The sequence below is a fragment of the Cricetulus griseus genome, chromosome 8 (genome assembly GCF_003668045.3).
Source record: "Cricetulus griseus strain 17A/GY chromosome 8, alternate assembly CriGri-PICRH-1.0, whole genome shotgun sequence".
NCBI lineage: Eukaryota > Metazoa > Chordata > Mammalia > Rodentia > Cricetidae > Cricetulus > Cricetulus griseus.
In genome coordinates, this window is record NC_048601.1 from 21,075,293 (window position 1) to 21,090,164 (window position 14,872).

The 14,872-nt window shown below is 53.2% G+C and overlaps 1 protein-coding gene and 1 long non-coding RNA gene across 5 annotated transcripts; one reads left to right on the forward strand and one right to left on the reverse strand.

Moving 5' to 3' along the window:
• Nucleotides 1–140: 140 nt before the first annotated feature.
• On the reverse strand, nucleotides 141–13,337 carry Tnfrsf1a (TNF receptor superfamily member 1A). Of its 3 annotated transcripts, XM_027428326.2 has the most exons (10): nucleotides 12,907–13,337; nucleotides 5,656–5,809; nucleotides 5,373–5,501; nucleotides 4,974–5,123; nucleotides 4,678–4,756; nucleotides 2,121–2,194; nucleotides 1,871–1,990; nucleotides 1,604–1,617; nucleotides 1,114–1,438; nucleotides 141–1,002 (listed from the first exon to the last, which is right to left on the reverse strand). In XM_027428326.2, exons 1-10 carry the CDS (start codon nucleotides 12,943–12,945, stop codon nucleotides 695–697), a joined length of 1,392 nt encoding a protein of 463 aa, XP_027284127.1. In that variant the 5' UTR covers nucleotides 12,946–13,337; the 3' UTR covers nucleotides 141–694. The 3 variants fall into 3 exon arrangements, with proteins under 3 accessions (XP_027284127.1, XP_027284128.1, XP_035304483.1); XM_027428327.2 differs by lacking the exon at nucleotides 5,656–5,809 and having other exon boundaries at nucleotides 5,373–5,600; nucleotides 12,907–13,265; XM_035448592.1 differs by lacking the exon at nucleotides 12,907–13,337 and having other exon boundaries at nucleotides 5,373–5,524; nucleotides 5,656–5,795.
• On the forward strand, nucleotides 8,071–10,392 carry LOC118239249. 2 transcript variants are annotated; one of them, XR_004771016.1, is made up of 2 exons: nucleotides 8,071–8,155; nucleotides 10,171–10,392. It is a non-coding gene; the product is annotated as an uncharacterized LOC118239249 (long non-coding RNA). The 2 variants fall into 2 exon arrangements; XR_004771017.1 differs by having other exon boundaries at nucleotides 8,109–8,325.
• Nucleotides 13,338–14,872: the final 1,535 nt, after the last annotated feature.

Consider the following 14,872-nt stretch of genomic DNA (forward strand, 5'->3'; position numbering starts at 1 on the left):
GTGGGAGAAGGGACGCATGGGCACCCACGGGGCGGGGATGCTTGCACAGTCTACTCTGTAAACTGGCAGCACGGCTGGATTTGCCAAGCCACTCCTCTCCTCGGGTCCTGGGCTCTGCCCAGCCTCTCCAAGCTCGGAGGTCATTTTTAGACTTTTAGTGTATTTACAAGAGTTCACGGCTCCAGCTAGAGACCCCATTGTTCTGTGCTTGCCCCTATCTTAGACAGTTCAGCTGTGTTTGTCCAGGCAGGGAGCAAAGGGAAGCCGAGTTTCCCTTAGTGTGATATAATTGATACAAATATTGCTTACCTACTGTGAAAAAGGCCCAGGAACCAACTGGGGAGGTCCCGAGGAGCCTTGCTTGAGTCCTGTGCATCCCCAAGTGGGCATGAGATATAGTGTCCCTTTCCTCTACAATCACCTGTTCTGGCTTTTGGCACCCTTAGCCTGCTGGGAGCAGGCAGATGGCACATATTGCTGCCCCGCACAAGTAGTTGGCTCTGGGGCGTTCCTCGTTAGCTGAGAAAAGCTATGTACACCAAGTGGCGTAGCACCAAGGAAGCGGCCGCTAGCTCGGCTCTGCCCCTTTCAATGCCCTTCCCTCCTTTTCGTCCAAAGAGGAGGCCCAAAGGGCATCAGAGCTTCTTCTTGCCAGGACTGTCCTGAAGTCCCTCCCTAGAGGCGGGGTGTGGCCTCACCGCGGGAGGCAGGGCGCAGACGAGGAGGCGGAGCTTCCGAGCGCCTCCTGGATGTTCTCCAGGCAGCCCCGCAGGTTCATGTCGCAAAGCACCTGGCCCAGTACGTCCAGCGTGGCCTCGTGGCGAGGTGTGCGCCGCCGCCAGGCTTCCAGCATGCTGTACTGGGCCTCGCGCATGCAGCGCCCGTTCTGCAGCTCCAGCCGCTCGATCTCGTGCTCACTCAGCCCCAGGAGCCGCATGAACTCCTTCCAGCGCGAGGGAGGCACGCCATCCACCACCGCATATAGCGTCGCGGGGTCTGCAGCTGGGGACAAGGACCGTGTGCCTTCAGCGGCAGCCCTGCCGTCTTGGCCTCCGCCCTGCCCGACTCCTTGCAGGAGTAGAGTCCCCATCGCTGCTGGGAGCCCAAACTCACCGTCAGGTCGCTGCGGGTGGGCACAGTCCTCCCATTTCTTAACAGGGGTGGGGATCGGCAAGGTGTGGGACGCGAAGGGGAGGGATGCGTTGAGAACAGGGTCAGCTCCCTGAGTTGGGTCCACCTCCCTTAGAGGTGGCACGACCCTGAAGTTGGGCCAGTTACTAGGGTCGAAGGGGAGGCCCGGGGTGATGGGTGTGTTGGAGACAGGACTGAAGCCTGGGGTGGAGCAGAAGCCCAGAGTGGGGTTGAAGCCAGGGGTAGGGCTGAAGGTTGGGGCTGGGGCGGGGGCTGGAGTTAGGGGCTTAGTAACAACGCTTTCCACCTGAAAGAGAGAAGGCAGCATATTAGTGGGGGAAGAAAAAGAGCCCCTCCGGGCTTTTGATTCCTTATGGGGGTGGAGGTAGAGGAACTAAGGGAGCCCACCACCCCAGTCCAAGTAATCTGGGTATCAGGAGTTTGAAAGTTGAAGTTGGAGTTTCCCTCTCACCTCTTTGTCAGGTGCTGAAAAAAAAAAAAAAAAAAAAGAAAGAAAGCATCATGAATTTCACTTCCCTCTCAACACCAGCACCCTGGCCTTGGGGACTTGTGGTGTCATGCCTCAGGGTCTATGTGGCCCCAGGGACAAGAGAATTACTGATACAGTATGGCTTCCCTCCTGTCATCCAGGATCTTAGCCATGAACAAAGGGGCCACGCCTCATCTCCCGCCATCTTCCCACACCTCCCACACCTCCACCAACACACCCCACACTCACTGATGGAGTAGACCTTGGGCTTGGGCTTCCACCGCGGGTACTGGCACATTAAACTGATGAAGATGAAGGATAAAAGGCAAAGCCCGAGGAAGATAACCAGGGGCAATAACACTGGGGTACCTGCAGAGTAGCAGAGAGGATGCTCAGTATGAGGTAGCAGCAGAGACTGGGGAGGGCAGAGGGCAGGCTAGGGAGTCAGGCAGCCAGCCGGTGAGCCCGTGAGCAAGCTCACCAGGCCACTCCTCCTCACCTGGGTCCTGGGGGTCTGTGACATTTCCAGTTGGAGGTAGGCACAACTTGAAACAATCCTGATTTTTTTTGCAGCTGGAAGGAGAGGCAATACTGGTGAATAGCAAGACTGTGGGAGCTCTTTGCTCTGCCATCATTTTTGCTATCTCTTAGTACAGTGGAACCCGACTAGAGAACTGATGCAGAAGAATGAAACAGTTCCCCACGCAACCACTTCATTTTACAAGTTGAAGAGATCTTGCTAAGACTGTATTGACAGCAAGGAGTTCCGGTAGTGTGTGCGTGCAATCTCAGCACTTGGGAGGCAGGGGCAAGAGGATCAATTCAAGGCTATCCTTAGCCACATACCGAGGTCAGGGTCAGCCTGGGCAACAGGAGAGACCCTGCTGAGAAAGAATGGAGAGAGGAAAGGAAGGAGAGAGGAAGGGAACAGGCAAGTAGGCTGTGTGTAGAGAAGTCTAAAGTAGTCACAGTCCCACACAGCAGTTCACAACCATCTGTAACTCCGATCCCAGTGGACCTGATGCTCTCTTTTGGCCTCTGAGAGTGCCAGGCATGTACATGGTACACATATATACATGCTGGCAAAACGCTCATACACATAAAATAAAAATAAATATTTTAAAAGTATTTTTTTAAATGCCAGCCGTGGTGACACATGCAGCACTCAGGAGACTGAGGCAGGCAGGTCTCTGTGTGTGCTCCATGGTAGAGGCATGACACACATCATGCAAGAGCCTGGATTCCACAGTCAATCAACAGTTAAAAAAAAAAAAATGAAAAGGCAGTGATGGTCAGAGTATAAATTCCATTCCAGTCACTGACTAATGACGTAACACAAACAAACCATTTTCACTTTTGTGGCCCACAGACAGGGAGATCATACCACCTCTTACTTTTGGGGATTAAGAGTCAAGTACTTCTCCCTGAATGGTGAGCACTTAGTAGGTGGCAGCTGTCAGTGAACTGAGTTTATCGTTGTGTTTGCTGGTGGGACTGTAGCACAGAGAGACCTACAGTTTGGATCTGGAGCGTCCTGTCAGGGTCCATGTGGTGAAGGCTGGATCCTCAGTATTTTGGGACCTGAGGACTGGTTGCTTGCCTTTGACCCCACTCCACACCCTTTCTGCCTCTCAGCTGCTATGAGATGAGCAGCCTTGCCCCACTGTGTGCTCTGATCACCAAGCTCAACCTCAGCCCAGGCTCCAAAGCCTCAAGGCCGAACACTGTGAGCTGAAGGAAGCCATGATAAAAGAAACTTTTCTTTGCTTCAAGCTGATTAAGCCTCGGGCCCAGAAAGATGACTCATATACAAAGTTGAAGGACTTATCTCTGATGACACCAGCCACTTACAGCACTTGACTTTGGAGATGACAGGTCACACAAGCCTGAGCAGTTTTAGAATGTCTATCACTGGGGCAGCCTGAGAGCCCTCCCTTGAGAGCTGTCACAGGGCAGAGGATGATGGGAAAACTATATAGGGGAGCTGGGCAGAGGAATGTGAGAATGTGAGATCTGGAAACAGTGAAAGGCTTGTTTATCTACCTCACCAGGTCAGGGTGGAAAACACATGGGATTGGGTATACAAACTCTTTTGAGATGAAATTGAGTGAAAAAAAAAAAAAAAGAAAGTAAGCTGGGCGGTGGTGGCGCACTCCTTTAATCCCAGCACTTGGGAGGCAGAGGCAGGTGGATCTCTGTGAGTTCAAGACCAGCCTGGTCTACAAGAGCTAGTTCCAGGACAGCCTCCAAAACCATAGAGAAACCCTGCCTCGAAAAATCCCCCCAAAAAATAAAAAGATAGAAAGTAAATAGCTTTTGTTCAGTCCATTTCATAGGTTGTTGGTCTAGTTTTCTGTTTGGGGGTTTTATGATCCTGGGATTCAACCCAGAGTCTGGAATATGCTAGGCTAGTGCTCTACCATTGAACCACACTTCCAACCCCACACCTCCTTACTCTAAAGGTTGAGAAACGTAAGGTGTGGAGGTGTAATAGCATGCCCACGGTTGCACAGCCAGGAAATCGGTAGGCTGGGATTTAACCCCAGGTCAGTTCAACTATGAGACTCTCAGGGTTACTTCTCTGGAAGCAAATGTGTAAGAGCAGCCCAAGTGGAGTCATAGGCATGAGGAAATCTGCCAAGGAGGCTGGGAAGGAATCACCATAGGGGAGTGGCGTGGGCATCAAACCCAAGGGATCATTAATAGTAAGACGAAGCAAACAGAACACAGAGTGCTCGCATTGAACTGCCCAGCCCTGGAGAGGCATGCGTGCCATGGCGCATGTGTGGAGGTCAGAGGACGGCTCTGTGGAATTGATAGTCTCGCCTTTCATCTTTACATGGGTTCCAGAGATTGAACTCAGGTTTTCAGACTTTTGTGGCAAGCACTTTACCGCTAAGCCATGTTGTCTACCCACTAATGTACTGGAGAAAGAAAAAGGACTATCTGACGTCCTGATGTAGGGCCTTTCTCTCATCCAGTTGCAGGATGTCTCCTTTAATCCAGCCACAGCTGCTCACCCACCCCAGCTCCCCAACCAGTGGGCAGATACTCACCGACTACAAGGGACACACTCATTTCCATTTCGGAAGAATCCTATATGGCAGTTACACACGGTGTCCTGACTCTCTTTACCTGAGAGAAGACAAAAAGCCTAAGAAAGTGTGTGTGTAGTCTGAGGACCACAGGGAAGAAGAAGGGCAAGATGCAGGCACTACATAGGAGCTCAGACCCACAGACCAGAGAACGGGAGGAAAGAAGATGCTACCTCATGTCAGGGGAGGGGCAGAAGTAGAAACCTTCTTCCTGAGAGACAGGATACTCCTGAGGAGGGGAAAGGGCCTGGACTCACAGGGAATAGCCACGGTGCCATTGAAGCAGGGGCTGCAGTCCACGCATCGAAAGTGTTTTTCACCAAAGATTTGCTGGAACTGGTTCTCCCTGCAGCCACACACAGTGTCCTTGTCCGCTCTGCAAGGAGAAATCTCCACCTGGGACATTTCTGAAGAGGGAAGGAAATGAATGATACATGAGTCTCGCGTCCCTTTCCCCATACAAAGCCTGACTTCCCCTCCTCAGCATGAGTGCATCTGTCTTTGTAGCATAAACAGTCCTATGTGCACACATGCTCCCACCCTACCCATAAGCAGATTCGAATCCTGACCCCTGATCCACGTCCACACATACGTGCTCACATACGTGCCTTCTCGGACCAGGCCCCCTCTTGAGCCCTCCCACTCCCAAGGCTTGCCTTTCCGACATATCTTGCAAGTGAGGCATTGTCTGACGTGGTTCTGGGAAGCGGTAAAGGTGCCTTTAGCACACTCCCTGCAATCTGTTATCTTCCCTTGCTCCGGACAGTCATTCGCCAGGTAGGTTCCTGTGAGTGGGCCCAGGATTAGGCTGCAGTGGAGAGTCGAAGCACAAAACCCAAGCCCAGGGAGGCAGCCAAGTAAGGGGACTCCCAGCGACCAAGGTTCTAGAACACCAGAAACAAGCAAAGGAAGACTCAGGAGGACTGCTCCCGCTCCTACCTTTGTGGCACTTGGTACAACAGATGGAATTATTCAGAGGGTGGGGGTACTTTCCCTGGGGACACGAACTATCCCTCTTCTCCCGCTCCCCAAGGGAAGGGACCAGTCCAGTGACCCCTGAGGGGTATATCCCCACCAGCAGAGCCAGGAGCACCTGGGGGAAGAATCAGAAGGAGAAAACACCATCAGGGTGGAGCCATAGAGGCAGCAAACTGACGCCCCTCCCCCACAGTTCCTGTCCCTGCTGAGGAACATTCTCCCTTAAACTGTGCCCACTGTGCAGTCTAGTGCTGTCTTGGTCTCTGGTTGCTCTGTGTGCTAGCATTTGTTATAACCCTGGACAATCAGGTGTCAGCCCCCTCCCCACCACACCGCATCCTATGATCCTGAAGCTGATCATAGGAATGGCAGAGAGATGCTTAGCAGTTGGTGTTGTTTGCAGGCCTAGACAGAGGTGGAACTCGGGGATCTCACACAGAGCCTCAGAGATGACCCCCGCCCTGCGGGGGAATGTCTACCCAGAACTAGCAGGCTGTTTCAGGGATAGCCTGTCTGTCTTCCAACAGACAGCCCCGAAGCTCATTTGCCATTTCAGTGTCCCGGTTTGTGGATGCTTCCGATGTAAGCCATTAGGATCTACACACCTTTCTGGATTTCATTACACTGATAAAAAGTGCAAGGGCGGGGGGTGGGGGGGGAATCAAGCTGTAGGGACGGCTGCCATGGAGATCAATTCCCATCACCTACATAAAGCCAGACATGGCAGCATGGGCTGAGAGACACAAGCAGATCCCTGAAGCTCTCTGGCCAGCCTAGCCTAGAGTGGAATCAGTAAGCCCAGTTCCAGTGAGAGACCCTGTCTCAAAACACAAAGTGAATGGTATCTGAGGAAAACACCTGAGGTTGACCTCTGACCTCCATGCACCGGGTGCACTCCACACCAGTGTGCACACATACACAAAATCAGATGGGGACACAGGTGGATGACATTGTTGCAAGCACCATTCCCGGGAGTGGGCAGAAACAAAGGGAAGAGCTCTGCGCATGATCACATATATACATGAGTGGGTGCATTCATGCTGGGGGCTCGGGGGCTGGGGAGCTGGGGCCTGGGAATGAAACCAAGAACCTCACACATGCCCTGAGCCACACAGTCAAGAACTTATATATTTCTAGCTCCCTAAGTCTCGCTCAGCAACTTGCCCTCATAGTCCATGCCTTCCACAGCTACATAACACTACAGCTCAGGTTGGCAAGGACAAATGGAGAGGGAAGGCAGGCGAGAAGGTTTAGGTATGACCAAAGACAAGTGGGCCATGTACTAGAGATGGGCAGAGGTTGGTGATCTGACTCAAGAAGACCAGCCAATCAGGAGCTGAGGCTATGCCAGGAGTTCCAAAGCCTGTGGCCAAGCAGGGCATTCTAGAAGGCTGGTTTAATAACCTTGGCAAAGCTCATAGCAGCTAAGTAGCTTTCCTGTATGTAAATAACTTCAGTGTGGAGAAAGCAAAGCCAGAAGTCGTCTTAGAGTCAATTTAGACCTTGCTCTTTGATATCCCCCAGCTTTGGGTTTCCCTCGACTTTCATTCTTTCCTTCCCACCCCACCCCACCCCCTGCCACAAGCGGCTTCATGCAAAGGTAGAGGATGTCATCAAGGCAAGTCGCAGATGCAGAAGCCACAGACCAGTCAGATCACATTCAGGAGAGCAGAGCTAGCCACCCGGCTGTCCAGACTCCCAGCTGCCTTCAAGGCCCCCCCCCCCCCCGCAGCCTCCACAGCTCTTCTGGAAGGAGGTGGAACCTGCCAGCTGCTGTTACTGGAAGTGCTACTGCAGCAGCAGCAGCTGCACGGGTCAGGAAGTCTGGGCCTCAGCCAGAGACTGACCTGAGAAGCCACACGCAGAAGCACACTGCATGCACACCGGCAATCTCTCAGGCAGGGGTGCACCCCTCCCCTCCACACATACACACACACACACACACACACACACACACACACACACACACATAGAGAGAGTGCAGAGGCTTCCAGAGTGACAGGAAGGGTGAGTTATGATAAGAGCTTCCCAATCATGAAAGTGTGGCTCCTTTCCCCGAAGAAGAAATGTGTGGAGCACCTAAGGTCAATGGCGCTTCCAAGCCCATCGGAGAACTTGAAGCAAAGCCAACAGGCCAAGGCAGCATCACGGAGAGGTAGAGGTGGGCTCCAGGCCAAGAACAGCCTTGGAGGGAGTGTCTCTGCCAGTGACGGATGAGCCTCCAGAGGAGCCCGGTTTCTCTGGTCACATGTCCCTCCTTTTCCAGAACTCTGGGGGTTAAGCGAAATCCGGGAAAGGAAAACCTTTTCCCATCAGCTCCGCCCCGGTGACTCAGGCCAGGGAGGGAGGGGACCTAGGACAGTGGACAGGGAACTACAGCTTCCTTAGCTCTTCAAGGGCTGTGAGTCAGCAGAAAGAAAAGGCCAGCCAGCAAGTAGAACCCCATCTCCTTCCTTCATTGGTGAGCAGTCTGTCTTTCCCACCCCACTCAGGGCCCTTCATACTTTTCCCCTTAAAAAGAGCCAGGATCACATCCCCAGTCCCACTGGGCCCACAGATTTCGGGGAAATGCCTCCCTCTTCCATTTCATCCCAAAGGGAAGTCTTCCTGACCCCTGGCTTCCCCAATCAGGTCAGTAGGCTCCTCCCAGAGGACCCCCCCTCACCCTACATCCTTCCTCTAGATTAGGACCTGCCCTGATTTCTCCTCAAAGTTAAACAAGTCTAAAGTAGATAAACCCTGTCCCAAGATCCCTGCTCCCTGCTCTCTGAGCTTTCCCGCCAGCCCCCTGAGGATCCCCAGTGCCAGCAAGAAACAAAACCAGGCTGCCCTCCTGCCCTCACCCACCACACTCCCACAGCCTGCCTGCTTCTGGCCAGTTGCATTGGGTGTGAGGGCTCCCAAGACAACCCTTAAGAAACAGGGCCAGCTCTAAGGCTTCATAACCTAATAGCTACAGAGGAAAAAGCACAGCCCTCTTAACGCTAGAAGAGATGGAGAGAGTCGGGCCTTAATCCCAGCACTCAGAGGCCATCGTGGTCTACAGAGCTACAGAGTTCCGGGACAGCCAGGGCTGCACAGAGAAACCCTGTCTGGAAGAACAAAAATAAACAAGAGAGAGGGACGGGGCACAGGACCATTACCACATCCCACATGTTCCAAGGGTACCAGGACCCTTTGGGTTCTTTCAATAGGCACATGGTAAGCACCCAGTAGCCCTATTAGTAGTTGCATTATGAGGCAAACCACAGAGCAGGGGAGCCAAGTCCAAAGTCCTGACCCAAACCAATGCCTTTGCCTGGAGCAGAGGAGGGGCAGGAAGCTGAGGGGTGCCTGCAGAGAGATGCTTAAGAGAGTGGTACAGTCTCTCTAACTACCCCTCAACTTCCGCCTGGGAGGCCTTAAGGTGTGACTTCCTGTGCTGGGGTTGCCGAAGAGGGCACAAAAGCCAAGACGGACCCTGTGGTCAAACCTTGACCCAGCCTCCTTTCAGGGACCCATTTGCTAGGCCCGTCCCCCGCATTAATGTGTTTCATTATGTTGTTAAAATGTGCTTGTTCCATTTAATGTCAAGACCTGCATTAATGTGTTTCATTACGTTGTTAAAATGTGTTTGTTCCATTTAATGTCAAGACCTTCGGGGTGAAGAATTCATTGGTGTGGCCTCCTCTGAGAGCTCTGTCACAATTCTACCTTCTACCCACCCACCCACCCACGAAGCCCCCCACTAATGACTCATGTTTCCCCACCCAAGCTCTTTGGATATCCAGTCATCTCTGGGTACTGAATAGCATGAACTGCCCATATCCACTCTGGGTCTTATCAGAAACTAGTTATTTCAAATGAGTAGATATGATCTCCCCAAACAGACCACAAACCCTATGAGCTAAGAGATCAGAGAATGTGTTGGTCACATTGCCCAGATCCGGCCTGCAGAACTAGAAGGGCAGATTGAGGTGCCCTCCATCCCAGACGGAGCCAGCGATGCCTTCAAGGATGTAGGGAAGCAGGAGCCTCCTGCCACAGAGACACACTTGTCCCCCAGGGATGTTTTCAAAAGAGCACACTCACTTGCACACACACACACACACACACACACACACACACACACACACACACTCGTGCATCGGTCCCTGCGGACACCTGTGCTATGTGCTCCTCTCTGAGCCCAGCTAATGAGCCGGTGCAGCTGGAATCAGCCAGAAGGAAGGCTGAGAACTGCTGCTCAGTTCAAACACACTTCCACTTGGCCAGGACCTACTTAACCTGTCCCCCACAGAATCCCCGGGGTCTCCTTGCCTAGACACATGCCACACCACCAACTTCTTGGTACCACGGCTGAAAACTGCCAAAGCCCTCACAGTAGTCATCTGTCAGGCCCTTCTCCTGTAATCTCTCCACCACCTCTGTGTCCTCTGGTTGCCCCACACATGGACCATTGGTTACTACAACTGCCTTCCTTTTTCTTCTCCACAGCGGGGTCTCAGGGTCTCACTATGTTCCCCAGGCTGGCATCAACCTTCCGGCTCAGTCATGCATCTACCTCAAGCCTCTGCTGGGGCTGAAGCTACCTACATAATTCCTTATCTGCATTCAGGCTCCAACTTGTACCACTGGGGTGTGAATCTTTCTCTGCACCTGCAAGGCCTGGCTTCAAACATGATTTCCATGAATAAATCCTTCCCTGGGCACACGTCAGAGATAACTCATTGGTATTTGAACAGAATGGATTCGTGAAGAATAGGGGAAGGAGGGAGAGAAGAGGGAGGGAGAAGGAGGGAGGGAGGGAGAGAAGGGAGGAGAAGGAGGGAGGGAAGTGGGCTCCAATTAGGTCCTTATGCACACTTTTTTTTCCTTTTTGGTTTTTTTTTACGACATGGTCTCATGTGGTCTAGGCTGCACTGGTGCACGTGTCCCTATTGACGCTTTTTCTCTATGGCCTCAAGCTCTCTTTGTAGCCAAAACTGGTCTCCCGCCTTCACCTCCCATTCTAGAATGAAAGGCCTTGGCTTTCACGACTGGCTCTGGCTCGTGGTTCTTTTCCACACAGGCTGGAGTACCCGTTCTCACCCTGTCATATTCCTCACCTTGGCCGTCCTACCCCCAGCTGAGGTGCTCAGCTCCATTCCCCCACCCAGTCTCCCAGCTCCTCTGCTCTCCCTCCTTTCTGGCTCCAGATGCCAGAAAAGAGTTCCAAGCCCTCTTCTCTATGCAGCATTCCCTCCCTGGTCCCATGGACCAATCTCTTGTTTCCTAATTGATTCCACCATTAGTCAAGTGTCAAGGTCTCCATTCCAGGATCCTCGTGGGTGCTGGAGATGCCAAGAGGGGTGGGACATAATTCACACTCTCAAGAGCTCTCAGTGAGCCAAAGATCTATGCAGGCAAGCTCAGCCCAACAGACAGGCAAAGGCCAGTAAGCAAGAAAAGACAGTTGGCCTGTGGCCAACCTCCCCCCACCCCCGCCCCAGCTCTGCCTCCAGGACACTGTATCACAAGGCCTTGGCATGTCTTTTCCTCCAGACTGTTCTAAAGTCATTTTGACTCCTATATTTAAACGCCTTAAAACTTAAAATCTTGTTGGCCTGGCCTCCTGACCCCAGCGCCTCATCACTCATGCTTGTCGTAGGCACTGTGCTCTGACAAGGCAGTGGACCGACTGCCCGTTGTAGACCTTACGTGCTATCTCTTGACCTTTGTCTTTAGGCTCCGATTCTGTTCATAGTGCCCATCGCCACCTGGGCCTCCACAACTGGGTCAGGGGCTTTCTAACCTATCTAGGCTATTTTTACCTTATCAAATGCTGGCAGCCACTGAGTAATGACAGACTACCGATACCGCTAGCGAGGAGAAAACAGGCACTAAGCAGAGTCCCTTCTATTTGTCGCCATCAGGGATCCATTCACCTCCAATCCTAGCTCCTCAAACAGGGCCCAGAGTAAGAGATTAGCAAATTGAGCAAATATGTAACATGCACCCACCTATTCAATCTTAAAAGAACAACTATGAGGTAGTGATCTTTATGGCCATTTTGGAAATAGAGAAACAAAGGCATAGGGGACTCTCATCACATGTCAGAGTTTACGTAGGTCAGGGTGTTGTACTGAGCCCTAAATCCAGCTGCTGCAGCCTTAAGGGAACAGGACTAAGTGAGGGCAATTGGATGATGGGCGCAGACCCAGAAGGGGCAGTTTTGACAAGGGTCTTGAGCTGAGACCGGGAGACAGGAGAGAGGGAGACTACACAGACTGGGGGAGTTGAGGGTTCTGGAAACACTGGCTTAGACTGGAACAGGAAAAAGAGGGAAGGGAATGGACAGAAAGGAGCTCCAAGAGGCTGCTCTGGAGACCGACAGGAAAGGATGGGGAGAGGAGAGGCGTGGAGAAGGAGGCACCTCTCAGAGACACTGTCCAGGAGGTACAGTCCGCCAGACAGCCAGGGAGCCCTGGCTCTGAGCTCTCCGCAGAATGGTTATACGCACGCACGTATAGGGAAACCAAGGAAACGTGAAAAAAACGAGGCCAAAGCCAGAGGAAAGGACATTTTTCCAGTGACGAAAACAAACTGCTACCAACTTCCCCAATCTGAACTGTGGAATTAGAAACCGAGAGATTGTCTTTTAGGTCTGTGAGGAGGGGGCTGAAGGATACACTGCCTAGGTAAAGGAGGTATTAGCTACCTAGGGAGGGTTAGGCCAATGGAGACCTCTTGTCTGGAAGCAGACCTGGGGGCAGAAGGGCACAGGCTGTCTCAGGAAAGCGGCTGGGCCGGGCTGCCCTGCTTTATCCTGTTTCCTGTTTCACTCCCAAACATGGTATCCCAAACCTGTCCCACCAACTGCCCCCGTTCTTCGACCCAGTCTTCCAACATCCTGACCCTTGCTGTTCAACGTCTGCCAGAGAAACGGGGGCTGCTCCGGGTAATTCCACTGGCCTGGCACCTGGCCTCCCTAAAGCCCAACACACTCCAGGACCAGCCAGCCGCCTTGGCTGTCAGGCCCTGGGCTTGGGGGCTTGCTTGGCTGGTGGTAACGTTCTCCCTCTCAGATTTCTCCCCTCCGCCTCTCAGAGCAGCCCCAGGTGAGGCACAGCAAGCCTAGGCAAACTGAAGCGGAGAAGCGACCCCACCCCCACCCCTACCCCTAGTACATGCCACCCCTGCCAGGCCGCGCCTGACCAGCTGCCCACCCGTCCCCTCTGTCTCCCATCTCACCAGTGACAGCAGCAGGCCAGGCACGGTGGGGAGACCCATGTCCGGCCGGCAGTGGCCTCTCACTCCCCCATTGGGGCTGGGGACAGTGCAGCAATTGGCAAGGCTGGTGAATGAAGTAAGCCGACCGGACCAGGTGGCCCGGGCAGTGGCAGCGCGGGCCTCGGTTTAGAGGCGCTGAAAGTCGAGGGTAGATAGAGATCGGGGTGCGGTCCTCCAGGACCTCGAACCCAGTAGGCCCGACCGGGAGCCAGAGTTCGGAACACTCGGAGAAAATTAAAGTTGCGAGTAAAGAGGAGGTAGGAGGGGAAGGGAGAGTGGCGGGGGTGGTGTTGCAAGAGCGGGACCGGAAGAGCCGGGGGAGAGGCGAGGGAGGAGGGAGGAGGGAGCCAGGAGAGACGAGAGGGCCAAGGTTCTTTTAACGCTTTGCAGCCTGGCTCCCACAGCCTGGCGCCCCAAACCCGCTTAACACCCAGCGGGAGCACCTAGAGTTTGAGTCAAATTCGCCGAGTTCCAGTTGTCTCCTCTGCTTTTTAGGTGGGGGAGCTTAGACCCGTAGACTAACCCCGCCCCGGGCTGTTCTCAAGTTCACAGAATGAAGATAGCCTATCTCATGGGATGGCAGGCAGGAGTTACTGAGGGAGGACAGCAGCTGGTGCACGGCTGTCCTCAGCGGCCCTCCCTTCGCTCCAGGGTTCCCTCTAATCTCTCTTTTTTGGACGTTTACCCAACCAGCCCCAAACCGGGAAGAAAACCAAATCTAGTTTTCTACCCTGCCTGGGGCCTGACCCTCAGCCTCTCCCACTGACTTTCATCAGGCTCTTCCAGACAGGTTCCCCAGCTGCCCACCATGGCTCTGTCACAGAGAGGAGAGAGAGAGGAGAGAGGAGAGAGAGAGAGAGAGAGAGAGAGAGAGAGAGAGAGAGAGAGAGAGAGAGAGAGAGAGAGAGAGGAGAGAGAGAGAGAGAGAGAGACCCCCAAGCCTTGGTTGGCTCCCCAGTTATTAAATGAGAGAGTGAACGCCTGCACTGCCCTCACACAGGGAAAGAGGTGCTGTGAAGATTCAGGAGGCCATCTCTGTGAACATGCTTGAGGCTGTAAAGGGTTCCCAGGGCCCTTTTCCCAAACCTGCTATTTTGTCTTGGTTAAAGAAATGTTTCATTTAGCCCAGGCCAGCCTCAAACTCACTATGTAGCTGAGGCTGGCCTTGTACTTCTGGTCCTCTTGCCTCCTACAGGCTAAGATTACAGATGGGTACCACCACACCCAGCTCTAGATACTTGGATGCATCCATTAGGACTGACCCCGGAGGGAGAGTACTAAATCTTGAAGCTTTAAGGGTAAGGAAAAAGCCACAAGACACAGCATGCTGGGATGCAGAGCACAGAGGACCTGGGTTCCTGGTTCCCTGCACTGTCCTCTCTCTCTCTGAGTGAGACATCGCCTTCTGACTGCCATCCCTTATGAGGGGTGGACACCTTCTGCCATCTCCATGTGTACAGGTGAACCCTACAGCACCGGGACACTATGCACTCAAGTGCCCTTGAGATTTAGTGGCCTTCTTTATGTATGCCAGTTCAGCCTGAGGTCCTTCAGTGGCTGAGATGATGAGATATGGAATGGGACCTAGGGCTTGGGGACTTGAAACCAGAGCTCCTGGCCCATCTCCCTGTGAGCCACCGCTGACCTCCAGCCTCCAGCGTGCCCACCCTGAAGCTTCCTCTCCTCTCCTCTGCCCCAGAGGAGCAGCTGGAGGTATCCCCACTGCTGGAGGTCCTCCTCCTCCATCAGACTAGCCCATGTTCAATGTGAACAAACCAGGAGAAATAAATGGGGGGGGGTAGGGTGCCTCAGGGTATAATTCAGTGGTAGAGTGCTTGCCCAGCATAAGCAAGGCCCTAAATCAATCCTCAGTGAGCATGGACATGGACATGGCCATGGACACACACACACACACACACACACACAC

What these genes read in the sequence shown, in the direction of transcription:
- Tnfrsf1a (XM_027428326.2), bottom strand. Translation starts at nt 12,945, where the DNA reads ATGGGTCTCCCCACCGTGCCTGGCCTGCTGCTGTCACTG. An exon ending in TTGCAAGATATGTCGGAAAG is followed by an intron (nt 5,124 to 5,372) that starts GCAAGCCTTGGG and finishes TTCCCTCTTCAG; the next exon opens with AAATGTCCCAGGTGGAGATT. An exon ending in TGGCACCGTGGCTATTCCCT is followed by an intron (nt 4,757 to 4,973) that starts GTGAGTCCAGGC and finishes GTCTTCTCTCAG; the next exon opens with GTAAAGAGAGTCAGGACACC.